We start from the raw sequence: 18,591 nt of genomic DNA, 5'->3' as shown, positions 1-18,591 counted from the left end.
GTTTGTTTTTCCTTACGTATCGATCTGACTCGTCTAAATTTGATAAAAATATGTCGAGGCTAACAAGACAAAAAAAGCAATTTAAAGTCTAATTGGAATCAGTCAGATCTCAAGTCACATTTCAGAAAAAGCAATCATTTACTACAAATGATCATATGATTTATTGAGAACCATCTAAATGATTAAAATATATTACACACTTATTTGTTGTAGATTTTGTGAGAAATGATGCATATTACGTGAAAATTTGCAATATATATTACCGTTTTACCCGGACGCATTCAGTCACTTTTCTTGACAAATAGAAAATCTAAACAAAGTATTAATAAGTATAGTTTAGTTGCTAGTTTCGTACTTTCGTTGAGTTGCCGAGTCAGCTGGTTGAGTTGCCGAGTCAGCTGGTTGAGTCGGGCATAGACGAGTTAACTTGTAGAGAAGCTTGACAGAGTGGACAACTAGACTGAGTACTGAGCCACTGATCAACACACTCCGGGTGATAAGAGTGTTTACAAAAAGGCAAGACCTTAACTTTCTCTTCATCTTGGAGTATACTAAGGCAGATAGAGCACGGAGTTTCATCCAGAGTAGGAATGGGTTGAATGGTGTAGTATGATAGGGAAGCTATTAATGGTAGCTAAATCTAGCCCGACCGGGCGACCATGTCTCGTTTCATCTTGGTGAGGAGTAGTAGTAATGGATATGGGAGTGGTGGAAGATGAAGATGATAAATGGTGGCGATAACGATAGAGCCACCGGGCGCACAAGAGAGAGAAGAGGAGTAAGAGAGCGAGAATGATGATAATGAAGAGGAGGCTCCTGCCATGGACTTGGAAGTTCTTGTCGTCGAGGTAAGCGTAGTGCCAGTGAAAGGGACGAGAGGTTGACATTAGAGAGTAGTGGTGTTACTGGTGTGGTGGTGGTTGTCGGTTTTGTTCATTTGAGAGTAGCCATGAACTTGTTGATATGAGAGTTGGTGAATTTTGGCCAGCTAGTGATGACCTACCCATTCACGATCCATACTTCCTTTTTTTTTTTCCTTTTGAAGAGGTGATTAAGAGAGGAAGATCTCTAATACTTACTAGAAAAAAGAACTAGATATGACCTTATGTGATACAAAAATTCTACTTCTCTATGTGATAACATAGCAAAAGCTTCACCAACCTATATACTAGTTATGACCATATTCACTGAGTTTCAAATAAGACTCTTCTTTGTTAAGTTTTGACTAAGGCTTCTCTTTGTGTTTGGTCGTAGCTTGGGCTACCAAGACATTTTCTTTGACTGCTTAGTTGTCGCTTGGGCTATCCGGATTTACGGTTTTTGGTATGTCAAGTTATAGCTTGGGCTATCTGGGTTTATGGTTTTTCGAGGTTGTGTGGTTTACAACTTGGGCTATCTGGGCTTATGGTTTTTGATCTCCTAAGTTATTGCTTGGGCTATCTGGACTTATAATTTTTTTTTAGGTTGCCGGGTTATCACTTGGGCTATCCGAACTTACAATTTTTGATCTTCCAAGTTATCACTTGAGCTATATGTGCTTATGATTTTTTGAGGCGGTCGGGGTATAGCTTGAGCTATCCGGACTTACAGTTTTTGTTGCCTAAATAGTTGCGAACATGTTTGTGCTAAACTACCAGAGTTTACATTCAACAAATGACTACTTTAGTGATTTTTATGCAAATGTGAGGTGGGTTTGTCTGTGATGGACATTATTCATGGAAATCAGATTTGGAGCTCCTTGTGATAAATCCCCGGCAAATTCGAGCTGGATAAGTTGCCAGTTCCCTCTCTCTAGGCTTAAGATTGAAGAAGGAAGTGTTAAAAAATAATAGAGAAAAGCAGGGACCCAAGTAAAATAGGGCATAAAATTAGTTTCTCTCTCCACGGAAATGGGTTTTGATCCGACTGTCCACGTTAGAATGTCAGATCTCGGGTCCGAGTTGGCCGGGCAAGTCGGGCCAAACAACATTTCTCAAGTCAATAACCCAAAAAATTGTTTAAGAATAAAACAACTTGTTGACTTTGTTTTGCAACCAAAATGCCCAAAGAAACAGCTATCACTTCAATAATTGCTAGGAACCCTGGATTTGGTCTCCTTCCTAGTGTGATAATATGTTGTTATCATATTCCATTCCAGGGCCGTGCCTGTGAATTTAGGGGCCCCGTGCAAAATTTTAATGTGGGCCTTCTGAAAAACAAAAAAAATTACAAGCAAAATTTAACAAGGTATAGTTTTTTTTGTTAAAGATATTCGTTCTCCGTACAAGATATAGTTTAGAATCTAAAAGTGAGTATCTAAATATAATTTTTCTGTATCATAATTCACCTACATATTTTCGAATTTTTTTATGTAATTATTAAATTTTTAAGTTTGAAAAGCTCCAAAAAGGGTAGAATCACACCCAAATAAAATGAAGTGTAGCAGAGTAGAAATAAAGGTTCACTTAGCATGGTACCATGAGCTTTACAAAAAGGAGGCAAAATTAATAGGTAGCAGGGGAGTTTCGAACTTGAGTCAAGAGCATGGAAAAATACGCTTCTAACAATCTCAGCCAAGTGCTCACTTGTGTGAAGTATGTATCTATAGCATTATATTAGGTTAACATTGCCAAGAGTAGGCCCCTTTCACATAAACATTTTTCTCTATATAAGAATTAGTACTTTAACTTGGTAACCTTAACCTCTCAAGAATTTGGCTTGGCTCTAAAGTTAATATTCAATCTTCTTGTTGGTTCAAATGGCTGGAGCAATTGTTTCCCTTCTGATTGAGCATTTGGGAGCTCTAATCCTGATAGATGGAGTCACAGAACAGGTGAAGCTGGTGAGAGGTGTTAGAGACGAGATTAACAAGCTGACCCAAACTTTCCTGAGTATCAAGACCGTGATCAATGAAGCAGAGCGAAGACAAATCCACGAAGAACCTGTAAAGTTATGGTTAGAAAATTTGAAAGAAGTAGTTTACGACATGGAAGACCTCTTAGACGAGTGGATAACTAAAACTAAAATAAGAGCAGCAACACAAATGCCCGCGGAAGCTAGAGTTGCCGATGGTAGTGATGAAGAAGAAGATTCGAACCACAAGAAGAACAAAAAGAAGGTATATTCCTTATTGTCCTCTGCTTTCTCTTGGCTTAAAACAATTCCTTTACGTCATGAAATCGCTTCTAAAATTCAAAAAGTAAGAGAGAGATTAGAATTGATAGAAGATAATAGAGTTAAGTTCCAGTTTATTCCAAACTCGGTTAATCATCATATTAATGACAGCCGACTAAATACTACTTCTATTATTGATGTGGAGGATATATGTGGCCGTGATCACGACGAAAAGACCATCTTGGATAAACTATTAGGTGTTCATGAGAGTAGTAATACTACTACTAGTAGTAATACTAATCAAGGACCCCAGATCATTTCTATAGTTGGCATGGGTGGACTTGGCAAGACTACCCTCGCCCGAAAAGTTTTTAACCATGACAAAGTGAAAACATATTTCGAAAAGACTATGTGGGTTTGTGTCTCCAGTCCTTTTGATATTACTAATGTTGCCAAATCTATCATCCAAGAGGCTGGTGGAAGAATCCCACAAGATTGTCCCGGGTGGAATAATCATTTGCACAAGTCATTATGTGAATCTCTTGAAAGGAAACGATATTTGCTTGTGCTCGATGATGTGTGGAACGAGGACGAGAGCAAGTGGGATCCTTTAAGACTTTCTCTACAGCATGGAGCCCGGGAAAGTCGAATTCTAGTTACCACTAGAAGTCAAATAGTATCGGATATTATAGGCGCTACATACCTACATAGTCTCGAAGAATTATCTGACGAAGATTGCTGCTCACTGGTGAGTCGTATAGCGTTTCAAGATAAAGAAAAAGAAGATTGTGATGAATTGAGAGCCATTTGTAATCAACTGGCAAAGAAATGCAAAGGTTTACCTCTTGCGGCGAAGAGTTTAGGGAGCCTCTTAGGCCTCAAGAAAACCAAAAACGAATGGTTAAGTCTTTTGGATAGTAATATTTGGGACTTGGATCACAAGGCTTATGAATATCTAAAACCTGCTTTATTGTTGGGTTATAATGACTTGTCACCGCCATTAAAAAATTGTTTCCAATATTGTGTCACATTCCCAAGAAGACAGCCCATAGGAAAGGACATGCTAATCAAGTCGTGGATGGCTCATGGTTTTCTTAACTCATCATCAAGTAGTGGATCAAGTGAAGATGATCTAGAGTCAGTTGGTGAAAGTTACTTTGTTGATTTAGGTATGCGCTCATTTTTCCAAAATTTCAGCACAGATAATGATGGGACCATAACGAGTTGCAAGATGCACGATATTGTTCATGATCTTGCACAATTTCTCATGAAGAATAAATTTCTTACTGTCGAAGGGGATACTCATGAATTGTGGAATATGGGTAGAGATATCCACCATTTAAGTTTGTCTGGTGTATCCATAGAGTTTCAAGTATCCTCAGTATGTAAGTTTAAGAAACTACGAACTCTTGAAATTTTTGTGGTTGCCTTAGTGGTGGCCAACGGGTTGTGTCGGCACGGAAACGGACCGGCACAACCCGTTTATAAGGCAACACGGCACGGCACGGAACGTCGCGTGTCGTGTCGTGCAGACCCGTCACGGGTCAAGCGGGCCGTGCCGACCCGTCACGGGTCAAGCGGGCCGTGGCGGGTCTGAGATTTTAAGCTCCCAGACCCGTCAACCACGACACGTTAGGAACGAAAACACGACACGCCACGGCCCGTGGCGTTCCTAACCCGCCACGGCACGCTAACCCGTTAGAAACGGGTACTTAATTTACAAAACATTACTGTTATTTTGTTCAAAGTAGTTGTTAATTGATAAAATTAATAGTTAATAAAATTATTAAGTAACAAAATAAACATAGATTCTACAGTTTAAACAAACAACGTTTGACTTAAAAATTATTTAGTGCTTTCTTTTGTTACGTCTGGCAACAACTGGCCCATTAGCCACAACCCGGCACAGAAACGGCTGGGACCGCCACGAAAACGGCACGACAACGGCTGGGTCGTTGCCATAGGGCGTTTCTGTGCCAAGACCTTGTAGTCTAGGCACGACACGACACGGCACGGCCCGTTGGCCACCACTAGGTTGCCTCATGTTGGCCTAGTTATATATTCCATCATCTAAGGTATCTTAGGGTACTATCTTTAGTGCATGGTGAGTTGGAAAGCATCCCAAGTGAGATCGAGAAACTAGTACGCTTACGATGCCTTGATTTGTCTTTTAATCCTCTTGTGAAAGAATTACCGGATTCACTCTGTAACTTGTATAATTTACAAACCTTAGAACTTTCATATTGTTCTCTCCTCCGTCGACTTCCAAAAGGAATAGGTAGACTAGTTAACTTGAGACACCTTGGGATTCAAAACACTTCACGATTACGTTGCTTACCCGAAGGCATTGGGAAATTAAAGTGTCTTCGGACTGTAACCAAGTTTGCTCTTGGTACGGGAACGGAGGCCAAAGATGCAAAATCAAAGAACTTAAAGACCTTAACTTGTTACAAGGAAAATTGGTTGTCCAGAAACTTGATAAGTTGGAAATTTGAATGAAGTTTTAGAAGCAGAGATGAATAAAAAGAAACATCTTACTAGTCTATGTCTAAAATTTAGTGAAAGCTATGAAGAGGGAAACCCGAAGGTGGAAAAAATGCTTAGGGAACTTCAACCGCACTCCAACTTGGAAGAGTTGTCAATAGAATCTTACTCTGGTTTGAAGTTTCCAAGTTGGATAGGTAACGGTTCAATGTTGCCAAATCTACGTAGTTTGGTATTGCAACGTTGCATGAAATGTATAGAACTACCTGCTAGTTTGGGACTTCTACCGTCTCTAGAATATCTCAGGATATATGAAGCCGAGAAACTAACACACCTTGGAATCGGTACTGGTACATATTCCAATGTTAACCGCCAGCAACAAGTCCGAAAAACAATACTTTTCCCCAGATTGAAAATTCTATCGTGTGAGAGGGTTGAATTATTAGAGGAACTAGACCTAGTAGGTGTACTAGAAAAAGAAGAGCAAAGCAACGGAAGCCAACAACAACCACAACCACAACCACAACCACAACCACGACAGATGGAGATTATTACTGTAATGCCATGTCTCGAAAAAATCCATATTTCATCTCTAAACAAGTTGAAAGTGATAGTTGTGAACAAACACTCTTCTCTTCAAGAAATACATATACTTCAAGTGGACGAAATGGTGGTATTTAATTATCAATTCACGCCAAGTCTTCAAATTTTACAGCTTGATAGCTGCAAAATGTTGAAGTCGTTGTCTGATCATCAACAACTCCAAAAGATGGACATAACTAACTGTCCATCCCTTTTGGAGATACCAATGGTCTTACCCAACCTTGCGTCCTCGGATATAACCAAATGTTCATCACTATCTCTGTTACCGATCTTACCCAACCTTGTATCCTTGGATATAAATAATTGCCCATCAATATCTCAATTTCCAATCTTACCCAACCTTGCATCCTTGAATTTAACTAAATGTCAATCAATATCTCAGTTACCAATCTTACCAAACCTTAAGTTTTTAGTTGTAGATAATTGTCCATCAATATCTCAATTACCAATCTTACCCAACCTTACTTCCTTGACGTGTTCTGCGTATAATTACGATCAACTATCACTTCCCGGAGGTATTTCACAACTCAAACAAATTCGAAAGTTGAAGATAGAACAATATAATTCATTAATGTGTATCCCACATTTCATCCATGATCTCACAAATCTTCAAGAACTGTATATCAGTAGTAGTTCCTTAAAGAAGGAACAACATTGGCGTGAAGGAGAAGATTGGAACATCATATCCCACATCCCACGGATCACCATTAACGACTGGGTCAGAATCTTATCATTATACCTAATTATTTTTTATCTCTTGTTTATGTTACTGAATTAATTTCATATTCTAATGGTTAATTTGCTTATACTTGCAGCGATCTGAATATGACAAATGAATCTTCAGATCCTCAAACGATCGATCGAGTAGGTCAATGTCATCCTTAAGCAAGTTGTTAGCGAAGAAGACGATGTAAGAACGGTGTAAGAAAAGATAGAATAACAGAGAATTAACTTATGACGAGCCATAACAGAGAGAATTGGTGTTACAAAATGTATTTTGCTCCAAAATTAAAATCAAGTGTGCGATAAAGACATGCCGCCTTTTTGAAATTTGAAATTGTATTTCTTAGAAAATCAAACAACATTTTGCTGAAAGCAAAATATCTTTAGAACAAACAAAATACATATTGCTCTAGCCTCTCGCCAAAATACAATTTAGTTTGTAAAAAATAATTAATGCTGCAAAAACAACAGTTGATGAGAGAGACCACGAAAAAAAATGGATCAAATTTGTATTTCTTTCTTTTCTGAATTTTTTTTCGAATCCATTAAAAACTAATCTAACAATCAAAACCAAAACATGACCAAAATCATAACGAAATTGACCAAAACTATTGAAACAATGATGAACAAAACAAACAATCAGAAATGGATGAAGATAGTTATCAAACAAACAAACATGGAAGATGATGAAGTTTGAGTCTAACCAAAGATTTTTAAGTTGGAGATGATGAAAATACGAGAGAGAGAGAGTGTGTAAGAGGCAGTTTCTAAAAAATCGCTTAGGCGGTTTAGGATGGCTTTAGGCGGGTTGGTTGGGTTTCAAATTGAGGCAATTTCTAAATTTTAGAAACTAAATTGAATCCTATTATGGGCGGTGGCTTATACTATATATATAGGGGGTTTAAGTGTTTTGTAAAACCATCAACAACAAACACAACAACTCTTCTTTAGAGAGCTAGAGAGATTTTGTTTATAGTTTTGAGCGGTGTTTAATTTCTCGGTCGTCGAAGATCTAGTATAGAAGGTTAATTTCTATTCGGTACAATCTTGGGACGAACTTGCGGGTTGTGTGAGTCGTCTTCATCTATCCTTCAATAAAGATTTCTTGTTCGCCCGAGGACGTAGGCTTTAGGCCGAACCTCGTTAATATCTGTTTACATATTTAGTTTTTGGCATAGCTTTTCGATTAATTTTCATAATCGGATCAATTTCTAGGATAGGTTCGATAGCTTCCGCGACTTTTAGTACTAACAATTGGTATCAGAGCCTTGTTGAGATTGAACGAAGAGAAGATGGGATCGAGAAGTGGTACGGTCAAATCAGGAAAATATGAGATAGAGAAGTTCAATGGGAAAAACGATTTTTCTTATTGGCGGATGCAGATGAAGAATCTGTTAATCTCGCAGAAATTACAGAAGACGTTGATGGGAAAGAAACCAGGAGATATGTCAGATGAGGATTGGGAGGAGTTAGATCTCGAAGCACGGGCCACCATTATGTTGTGTCTTGAGAGGGACGTGGCGTTCCTAGTAGACGGAGAAACAACGGCGGCGAGTGTGTGGTTAAAGCTAGAAAGCAACTTCATGACGAAAACTTTAACGAATCGGGTCTACTTAAAATCCAAATTATTCACATGTAGAATGGAAGAGGGTTCTTCTATTCAGGAATATGTGAATAGGTTTGACAGGATTATCTCAAATTTGAAGGATATTGATGTTAAGGTTGATGATGAGGACCAAACCCTCATATTGTTACTTTCATTGCCTAAATCCTAAGAGAACCTTGTTCAAACTTTGATGCTTGTTGGTGACAGTCTAAGCATGGAAGAGACGAGAAATTCGTTATTAGCGGATGACCTTTGTAAGGTTGCTACTAGCAGTATGACGTCAGGTGGAGTAGACAAGGATCAAGCACAAGGGTTGTTTGTAACGAGGGGGAGGAGTAATGAAAGGGGAAAGGGAAAGGGCGGGAAATCTAGATCCAAATCTAGAGGCTCTTTCAAGAAAACGTGCTTTAATTGTGGTGAGCTTGACCACTTTAAAGCGGCTTGTCCAAAGAGAAAGTTGAAGCAAAAGAACAAAGGCTACAAGGGGAAACAAGAGATGCAAGAGGCGGGATATGTGTCAGAAGATCCTGACGAATGTTTCTCGGTAACAGAGGTGTCTTGGAAGATCTCCGATAAGTGGATGCTTGATTCAGGGGCGTCACACTATATGTGTCCAAATAGGGAGTGATTTACTACCTATAGGAGTATAGATGGTGGTACAGTTATACTGGGTGATGATAGTATATGTAAAACTATGGGACTTGGAACAATACGTATCAAGATGCACGATGGAGTAGTGAGAACATTGACGGACGTAAGACACATACCCGATTTGCGGAAAAATCTAATTTCCCTTGGTGTGTTAGAGCGGAACAGCTGTAAGATGATTATAGAGAATGGCTCCATAAAAGTCGTTAAGGGTTCTTTGGTGGTAATGAGAGGTACTCGTTACGGAAATTTATACAAAATTTTGGGGACAACAATTACAGGAGATGTAGCAGTAGGCATCAGTGGAAGGGATCCAACGGCTAGTACGAGGCTTTGGCATATGCGCCTTGGGCATATGTCAGAAAAGAGTCTATCTTTGATGTGCGGGAAAGGCTTGTTGAAGGACATGAATAAGCCTTGCATGGAGTTTTGTGAGCATTGTGTGTTCGGGAAGGCACACAGGGTGACGTTCTCTACAAGCAAGCACAGGAGCAAAGAGGTATTAGACTACTTACATACCGATGTTTGGGGACCGGCAAAGGTACCTTCCAAGGGTGGTTCCAGGTATTTTGTTACATTCGTTGATGATCATTCGAGATTTGTCTAGCTTTAGTTTCTGAAGCATAAGAATGAGGTATTCAACACGTTCCTGGTGTGGAAAGCAATGGTTGAGAACAAAACTGGTTGATAGCTGAAGACGTTAAGATCAGATAATGGGACCGAGTACACGGATGGGGAATTCAAGGAGTTTTGTAATCAGGAAGGCATTGTGAGGCACTGGACAGTAGTAAACACACCTCAACAGAATGGAGTCGCAGAGAGATTGAACCGTACACTACTTGAGAAGGCTAGATGTATGCGCTCCAATTCGGGGTTAGGCGTAGAATGGTGGGCAGAATCTGTTGCTACAGCTTGTTATATTGTGAACATGTCTCCACATTCTTCTTTAGATGGCGGCATACCTTACGAGGTGTGGTCAGGTGAACATGCAGATTACGGGAGACTTAAGGTTTTCGGTTGTGCGACCCATTACCATGTTAAAGGTAACAAACTTGACAATAGAGCAAAGAAGGCAATTTTCTTAGGATATGCTACAGGAGTCAAAGGTTATCGGCTATGGTGTATGGAAGACAAGAAGTTTGTAATAAGCAGAGATGTGGTGTTTGATGAGTCGTCTATTGTAGCTATGGCGAAAGCTACGGTGCCTAGTTTTGGTGATGTTGGGTCTACTAAAGCTCAAGTATTGGAAGTAGAAGCCGAAGACCAGTGGGTTTCTAGGAATCATGATCAGGTGGAGCATCAGGATAGTACTCAGGATGAGGAAATTGATGAACCCGATCATGAGGAGGTTCAAGGGGAAGGTACACAAGTTTTACAACAACAGCAGCAGGATGTTTCGGTACACACTAGGCCGAAACGGTTACATAAGCCGGTACAGAGGTTAGGGTCAGACAAACCTCTTAGGCATTACGGGCAGGCAAATGTGGCTGAATATGCACTCTCGGTGGAAGACGACGAGTCGGTCACCTTCAAACAAGCTATTACCGCGGAGGAAAGAGATAGTTGGTTGGTTGCTATGCAAGAAGAGATGGAGTCTCTTCACAAGAACAAGACATGGGAGGTTGTCCCATTGCCCGAAGGTAAGTCTGTGTTATTGGTTGTAAATGAAGGAGTTGAAGGAGATGTCCTTCGACCAAGGTGACAATGCGAACAATTTGTCAGATAGGACAATTGATGTGGAAGATCATCAAGTTCGATTGATTTAGGGATCGTAGAGTTGTAGCTAGAGACCAACTACGATCGTCGAATTACGAAGTAATTCGCGGCTAACTTCGATCGGATCCTACAACGGGTTACACATAAGAGTGACAAATTGATCTAGGATATGACTAGTGGGAGTGAGATATAATCATGGGAGTGTCCCATAAACATATCTCATAGGCCTAAAAAGGAATTAGGCAAAGATAGTACAAAAAGGCCAAAAACAGGGTTTTTGGGCCTAGACCGGTTCTGGTACTTCTAGGACTCGGATTGGGCTGAATTTTGGAGGGTTAGTTGATGATATAATAAAAATTATATCTGCCAATTTTCGTGGTGTTTGGGCACCTCATCCTTAGGGAATTGAGAAAATACCAATAGTTGCTATTTTCGACTATTTCTCTAAATCTTATTCTAAAGGGTGTTTTAGGAAACCTAAAAGGAGGTGGATTCTTATTAGGGTTCTATATAAACACTCTTAGGGCAGAGAATAAGGTGTGGAATTTCTCTCTAAGCTTTCTTACTCTACCACATCAAGTAGAGAGGAGAAAGTGAGCTAATTCCCATTAACTATCAATCTAGTCAAAGAAGAAGGTGTTCTTCTTTTCCAACCACCATTGGTGTGCTAGCTATACAACAAGGTGGGAGATCAAATTGATTGCTCGTGTCCCAAGTAGAGGAGCTACACTTGAAGCTCTTGGTCTTCTTCAATCAATTCAACTAGTTCGAGGGAAAAGCGATTAAGGTAATCTACTATCTCCATTAGATTAATTACTAGTTTTGCATGTGATCCTTGGAATACTAGTGTAGACATTAGATGTCATATTTCCGCTATAAACACTAGTAGAAGGGTGTAAATCCCTACAGTGGCGTCAGAACCTCTTGCTATTAACTAGTTTTTGCTAAGAATCGAACTAATTCATATGCTTGATAGTTTGAAAATTGAGTTTATAAAAGTATTTTAAAAGGTGTTTTAAAAGGTATTTTTAACTCATAATTTGATAGGATTCAATAAATTTTCAAATTGAGAATCACATTGATGATTAAAAGTGTTTTAAAAGTCTCAATTTGATTGAATTTCAAACTAATCCATGCTTGATTAAATTGATAGTTATGTTTAAAAAGATTTTAAAACATAAAATTTGATTAATTTTGAATTGGATTCAAAGATTTTTCAAAATTGATTTCAAAATTGTTCTTTGAAAAAATTCAAAAACCTAGATTTTGATCCAAAATTGGTTTGATTAAGAGTTGTTTTTAAGTTTTGGAAACTTTTGAAAAACAAAATTTTAGAATTTCAGAATTTTAGAATTTTAGAATTTTAGAAGTGTTCTAAAAAGAGTAGTTTTGACTTTAGGAAGCTCTCAAAAAAAAATTTGGAAAAATTTAAAAGTTTCTAAAAGTTTTAAAAAAAAATTTTAGAAGTGTTCTAAAAGGAATTTCAAAAATTTAAGAAAAGTTTTAAAATTGGAAAATAGCAACTTAGAGTTGCATAAGAAAAAAAAAAAGAAAATTTCTTTTTGGAAACTAGGGTTTTGAAAAACCCTAGTGGCCGGACCAGAAGCTCCTGGATGCGTCCTCTGGACGCGTCCAGAGCAGCTGCTGAGACGCGTCTTGAAGACGCGACCAGCAGCTGCGACAGAAGCTTCTGGACGCGTCTTTGAGACGCGTCCAGAGCAGCTACTATGGACGCGTCTTTGAGACGCGTCCAGAGCAGCTACTAAGGACGCGTCTTGAAGACGCGTCCAGGTCGCGTCTAAGATGCGACCAGCAGCTGCGAAGGAGCTTCCTGGACGCGTCCAGAGCACTCGACCAGACGCGTCTTGGAGACGCGTCTGGGAGGTTCTGGGTGTCTCGGACTAGTCCGAGACACCTAGTTGCTAGTCCGGTCCAGTACCAGACACGTCTAGGACGCGTCTGGTACATGGACTAGCGTCCTGGCTCCAGCCAGGACGAGACCAGGCCTTGATAGGCCTCGGCCAGGACATGCCGGCCCTATGGGCCGTGCTATGTCCGGACCTTGTCCGAGCCCTTTTTGGGCTTGGGCCGGGACTTGTCTAGGACTTGTCCCGGGCTTTTTCGAGGCTTTTCGGACCACGAAAAGGGACCATCATTCGAGTGGGAGTTTTTGCCAAAAAATTTTCCGATTCCAACCAAATAATTCCAAAATCAATCCGGGCCATCCAATAGCCCAAAACGGATTTCTCTTTAAATTGATTTATGAAATCATTAAGAATCGAACCATTACTTTTTCCGAAATTGACCCGGGCTTTCTCGAGCCCAAAACGGAGTTTTTCTTAAAGATGATTTTAGAAATCATAAAAGATAAAACCGGAAAGCACCACTAGTAGAATTCTTCGAATTTAGACTTAAGGTCCGTAATGTGACATGTGATGTCAACAAAAGTATCTCCCACGATAATCATGCATATATAATTCTTAGCCTTGATATATTATATGATTGCATGTGATGTGAATGCGGGAAACTAGTATGGCCATAGATTTATTTCTTTATTCTTGTTTTAAGCACGGATGGGTGCATGCTTTGTAATTAATTTTAATTTCAAGTTTATACGATCTGCGAATCGTTAGAGTCTTGTAATTAGAGTTTAGGGTCTATGAGTCCATTGAAGAAACTCGAGGATGAAATCCAAAGGCGAGTGGGAGAAATCAATGGAGGTTCAAAGATGGCGATCTAAGACGAACCAAAAGGCGAAACAAGAAGAAAACCAAGGGTGATTAGATCTTCTAGGTTAGGGGCCATACTAGGATCCATGTCTGCTTGATTTACTTTCTCGCACGCATTTACTTACTTATTTACGCTTTATGTCGTGGATGTTAGTTAGGCTAAATAGTTCACTATAACAAACGCCAGACTAGCGTAAAAGTCCCCAAAAGTAATTTTGAGTAATCGCCTATCCAGATTAAGACACTCGTTGCGCCCTTGTTCGAGGAAGGTGGGTCGGCCTTCGCAGAGTACCTCCTCTACCTTGGGACAATGCGGGTAGGTCTATAGAAGAGGCCTACACGTCTAAATGGTTCTACTCAACGAGATCAGCAAGAGAGTCTTGGATACTCGAGGCAAAAGGATAGATTAGTCGTTCATTAATGAAATCTATCAACCAAGAGTCATAAGGTATGATCAGTGAAGAAGTTCGCTCACCCGGAACGACGGAGTCAAAGGGTAGGGCCTTTGTCCGCTTTACTTCGAAGAACTGGGGTCTTGGAATCACTTATTCAATCGGGGACGATTTTATATTGAATAATGTGGGAAAACTAATGTTTTTCAAAAACGATAACGAGTTTTAAAACTTTGCCATTACTTTATGTAGTTTTAAAGATGACACAAGGAAACAAGTTCGACCTTGGAACATACCTAAGGAAGGTATTAAACGAAAACATCCATGAAGGAAGGAATCGGGAGATACTTCAAATATTGGATGGAGAGTTTAAAAACAAGCTAAATGTCTCAGACTATCCATTTTTGGATTTTTTGACTGCTAAGGAAATAGAGCATCAAGAGGATGATCAAAAGAGGGCAGAACCAGAATCAATGACTTCTCGATTGTTATCAGCCATGGAGGCTACTCTTAACGAGAAACCTCTGAACATGGAAGTCCCCTCCATCACTCCGAAAACTGAGGATTCAATCCGAAGCAAAGCGAGAGTGGAGAGGTTTGATACAACCAGTAAATTATTGCGTCTGCGCCTCGAGAAAGGAAAACCAGTAGGTCCTCATGTTCGGCAAATGATAGAACTCTTTGCTAAACTAGAAGAGCTGGGTTCTCCTGTTAGCCAATCGGCGGCTAATGACATGATCCTCTATTCACTTCATGAAGGGTTCAATCTATTTAAGATGGAATATGCGATGAATGGATGGAACAAGCCTTTAGAGGAACTTGATGCAATGCTTCAGGCAGCAGAACGACTAACAATGGACTTGGAGCCAAAGAATAAGATTCATGTGGCTCAAGAGAACAAGCGGCAGAAGAAGAAACCCGCGTTAAAAGGAAAAGGCAAACGTATTGCTAAACCTCAAAACAAAGGTATTCAATCTACGTCAAGATGTTTCTACTGCAGTGGCATAGGCCACTGGAAAAGAAACTGCCCTAAGTTCTTGGAGGACAAAAAGAATGGAACAGTAGCTTCCAATTCAGGCATAAACAGTTAACTTATCAAATACTGTAAAATTCCCAAATTATGGTATGTAATACCTAAAATTGCCCTTTCATTGTGAATGTACAGGCGCAGCTGGGAACTGAGTATTTGGCTAAGGAAGACAAGATCCAAGAGGGAGCAGAAGCCTCGACTGCTAAGGATGCTGAAAGGGATCGAAGTCTACTTTAGGCACTATTCTAGATTAATCGTTTTCTAGTTTTTAACATCATCTCTGTACTAAGTATTATGGAGAATCAATAAAGAACATTATTTCTAAATTGAGATGTTAATAAGTGTTAAATTTAACAAACTATACCAAAAGATTCTAAAATTGGTCAAAAACCTATAAGATAGGTTCATCCCAATCGGAAAGGGATGAGGACAACAAGTCCACTATAACCAAAACATGAATCAAACTGACAAGAAAGAAAGCCTTGAGTCAAAAACAGAGATTGATCTTCAAACGTACTTCTAACCTATCCATATTTGGAGTGTCCAAAAGGATTAAGATGAAGAACACGAATCAAACTCTATCCTCCAAAATCCATTTAGTCTAGACATAGCTTCTCACAAAACTACCAAAATTCCGTCTAACAGCTAAGCTTGTAAAAGCATTACAAAAACTAGCTAATATCTGACGCAATTTCTTTTGAAAGAAATTTGGGCTTCTTCCACAACCAATCAAGAGAAGAAAGTGTTTGTTGCTCATGATAGTATTCTTCTAATAATTAGCACACCTGGTCGTCTGGGAGAAAAACACTAATTATTACAAGAATAAGTGGGAGAAAAGTACAAGTCGATTTAATTCGATCATGAGAAAAATCATGGAGGGTCATGAAGAACAATCATGAAACTTGTACAAGACGATTAAAGTCGACCAAGAGCAACAAACTGCGGCTCCTCGGAAAAGGAAAGGTTAAAGACATGATCTTATAAACCCACCGCACAAAAGCGAATGTCATTCGCCGGAGAACTCTCAAAACAAGTGAAAGTGTCTCTAAAGGAATATCTTAAAGTAATTGAGAAAATTCCAAATTGTTGTTCAAAAGCCCTAAAAGGTCAAATCTCAAAGACACAGAAAATAAAGGTTATTTCTGAAGAGATAAAAGACCTGCGCAGAAACGGAAACTGACTCTAGATTTTGGCTAGAACCCAAAATCATCGTGGAATCCATATCTCGTCAAGACATGAAGCTTGATAATTTAAGTCAACAAAAGACCTAAATTGGTTTTCCAAAATAGAAAACTGAGAAGGATGGAAACATTCGTGTTTCCCGAAACGAGACAAGAAGAATAAAGATTCTTCCAATCAAGTTATGTCCACAAGCATGCTTCAGAAATCTATCGACGGATTAAAAGCACGCAAGAGTTAGAATCTTCGATTCAAAAGGCAATCAGAGAAATTTGATTCCTGGAGAATGAAGAAAATCTTGAATCACGAGTTTCAAGAAGGTAAGTGGGAGTAAACAAACCTTCCGGGTCCGTATGCAGAGTACATACAAAAGATTGAGTACGACATAAGGTGTTGTATAACAGTAACGAACTGACTCAATAAAGGACCACACACAAAAGGATAAAATGTCATTTTGGGCATCTGAAGATCTATAAGCATAGATCAAAAGGATGATAGGATTAGAGAGACTCAGTACGCTGAGATGTTTGAGATCCGAAACAGAAAATCTAAGACTCGGAAAGTCTAAAAGAATTTCGACCCAAAAACTCATGATAGAGGGCGTTACAAAACTCGGAGTCTAAAAGACACCGATGAGCTAGCACGCATGAGAGAGACATTTATGTTCGAAAACATAAAGTCAATCATGTTGGACATGATTAGCATTTAAACATCCGAATTCGGATTGGAAAACCGAAACACTACTTAGTACATCCTAGAAGGCTAAAGGATGAAGTAGTACAAAGTTGAACATGTCATCGTAGCAAACTTCCAGACATGGAAGGAAAGTAGGCTAAAAGTGTTTTAAGCCGGGAACTGTTGCAAATACTGCACAAAGAATTAAAGGCCTTAACTCTAGTAAAGATTACTAGATATTATCAAGGTTGAAGATAGTAATCTTCAAATTAATTGATAATAAGCAAAGTTTAAAACCGACTACCATCGTAGTCAAACTAAACTGTCACCTAAGACATAGTATGAGATTCATACACAGTCTAAGGCATGAGGTATAAATTTTAAACCTCGACAAGTAAAACTGAGTGGGTAAAAGGAGTTTTACGGAAGAGGCTCAGATTTACAACTCTCGTTATCAGAAATAATAAGAATTATTTCACCAGTCGTCTAAACTTGGTTTAGTGTTTAAACGACAGTCCATCGATAATAAAACGTTCCGAATAGGTTTGTCAGATACGTGATCTGATGAATGAAACCCTATTAAGTGAACTTGGAATAATTATTATCAAAAATCCCTGGTCCAGGTCATTGCATGGACAACAATGACTCATGAAGACTAGCACGGGAGTCGATGGGTTAGCGCAGTTTCATGGGCTATAGGAATAGTATATTCTATTCGACTACGTGGGTGTATAAAAGGTTTATACACTGGATAACCCTCAAATGAGAAGTACATCATTCGTGATGAACGTCAATACTTCTCATAAAGACAATTGGAGAGATTCCTCAAAACATGAGTGCTCCACTCATCTTATGTAAGGAATGCCCGACTTTGGTTCCGTTAAACGCCGCGCCGTAAAAGGAGGTTATAAAGACGGATACTGGGAAGGACAGGATAGACATGAAGTTAAGTGGGAGCGCAAGAATGGATTGTGTCACCCTAATCACATTAGGTACAAAGTGTCTCAAGGCCACTTGATGAGTAGCAACTGAAAATGCGTGGCCGCGCTCAAACGGATTAAAAGTTAATCGTTTGTCTTTTACAGTTGTACTCGGATATCAATAAAGTCTGAATGACGTGAAGTATCAGATGGGATACTAAATTGACACGGGAATCGAGGCATTGCACTTGTTCTAAGTCCAAGTGGGAGTCTGAAGGAGTTGAAGGAGATGTCCTTCGACCAAGGTGACAATGCGAACAATTTGTCGGATAGGACAATTGATGTGGAAGATCATCAAGTCCGATTGATTTAGGGATCGTAGAGTTGTAGCTAGAGACCAACTACGATCGTCGAATTACGAAGTAATTCGCGGCTAACTTCGATCGGATCCTACAACGGGTTACACATAAGAGTGACAAATTGATCTAGGATATGACTAGTGGGAGTGAGATATAATCATGGGAGTGTCCCATAAACATATCTCATAGGCCTAAAAAGGAATTAGGCAAAGATAGTACAAAAAGGCCAAAAACAGGGTTTTTGGGCCTAGACCGGTTCGGGTACTTCTAGGACTCGGATTGGGCTGAATTTTGGAGGGTTAGTTGCTGATATAATAAACATTATATCTGCCAATTTTCGTGGTGTTTGGGAACCTCCTCCTTAGGGAATTGAGAAAATACTAATAGTTGTTATTTTCGACTATTTCCCTAAATCTTATTCTAAAGGGTGTTTT

The 18,591-nt window shown here is 39.3% G+C and overlaps 3 protein-coding genes across 3 annotated transcripts; 2 read left to right on the top strand and 1 right to left on the bottom strand.

Moving 5' to 3' along the window:
* Positions 1–394: 394 nt before the first annotated feature.
* On the bottom strand, positions 395–1,042 carry LOC147568481 (RING-H2 finger protein ATL66-like). Its single transcript, XM_086659890.1, has 2 exons — positions 646–1,042; positions 395–551 (listed from the first exon to the last, which is right to left on the bottom strand). The coding sequence occupies exons 1-2, from the start codon at positions 885–887 to the stop codon at positions 395–397; spliced, it is 399 nt and encodes a 132-aa protein (XP_086516016.1). The 5' UTR covers positions 888–1,042.
* Positions 1,043–2,680: 1,638 nt separating this feature from the next.
* Positions 2,681–5,588, top strand: LOC147568480 (disease resistance protein RGA2-like). Its single transcript, XM_086659879.1, has 2 exons — positions 2,681–4,539; positions 5,438–5,588. Exons 1-2 carry the CDS (start codon positions 2,738–2,740, stop codon positions 5,586–5,588), a joined length of 1,953 nt encoding a protein of 650 aa, XP_086516005.1. The 5' UTR covers positions 2,681–2,737.
* LOC147568479 (uncharacterized) lies at positions 5,553–7,409 on the top strand. Its single transcript, XM_086654921.1, has 2 exons — positions 5,553–6,898; positions 6,996–7,409. The coding sequence occupies exons 1-2, from the start codon at positions 5,609–5,611 to the stop codon at positions 7,014–7,016; spliced, it is 1,311 nt and encodes a 436-aa protein (XP_086511047.1). The 5' UTR covers positions 5,553–5,608; the 3' UTR covers positions 7,017–7,409.
* Positions 7,410–18,591: the final 11,182 nt, after the last annotated feature.

The sequence above is a fragment of the Eschscholzia californica genome, unplaced genomic scaffold (assembly GCF_041429995.1).
Source record: "Eschscholzia californica isolate CP2 unplaced genomic scaffold, dmEscCali1.0.p SCAF_1, whole genome shotgun sequence".
NCBI classification, from domain to species: domain Eukaryota; kingdom Viridiplantae; phylum Streptophyta; class Magnoliopsida; order Ranunculales; family Papaveraceae; genus Eschscholzia; species Eschscholzia californica.
Note: the sequence above shows the minus strand (reverse complement) of the source record. Positions and strands in the feature narration are given on the sequence as shown.

Coding starts and splice junctions, on each gene's coding strand:
- LOC147568481 (XM_086659890.1), bottom strand. CDS start 887: ATGTCAACCTCTCGTCCCTTTCACTGGCACTACGCTTACCTCGACGAC. Junction 552..645: donor AGACATGGTCGCCCGGTCGG/GCTAGATTTAGC, acceptor TATCTGCCTTAG/TATACTCCAAGATGAAGAGA.
- LOC147568480 (XM_086659879.1), top strand. CDS start 2,738: ATGGCTGGAGCAATTGTTTCCCTTCTGATTGAGCATTTGGGAGCTCTA. Junction 4,540..5,437: donor GCCTTAGTGGTGGCCAACGG/GTTGTGTCGGCA, acceptor GCTTACCCGAAG/GCATTGGGAAATTAAAGTGT.
- LOC147568479 (XM_086654921.1), top strand. CDS start 5,609: ATGAATAAAAAGAAACATCTTACTAGTCTATGTCTAAAATTTAGTGAA. Junction 6,899..6,995: donor GGATCACCATTAACGACTGG/GTCAGAATCTTA, acceptor TTATACTTGCAG/CGATCTGAATATGACAAATG.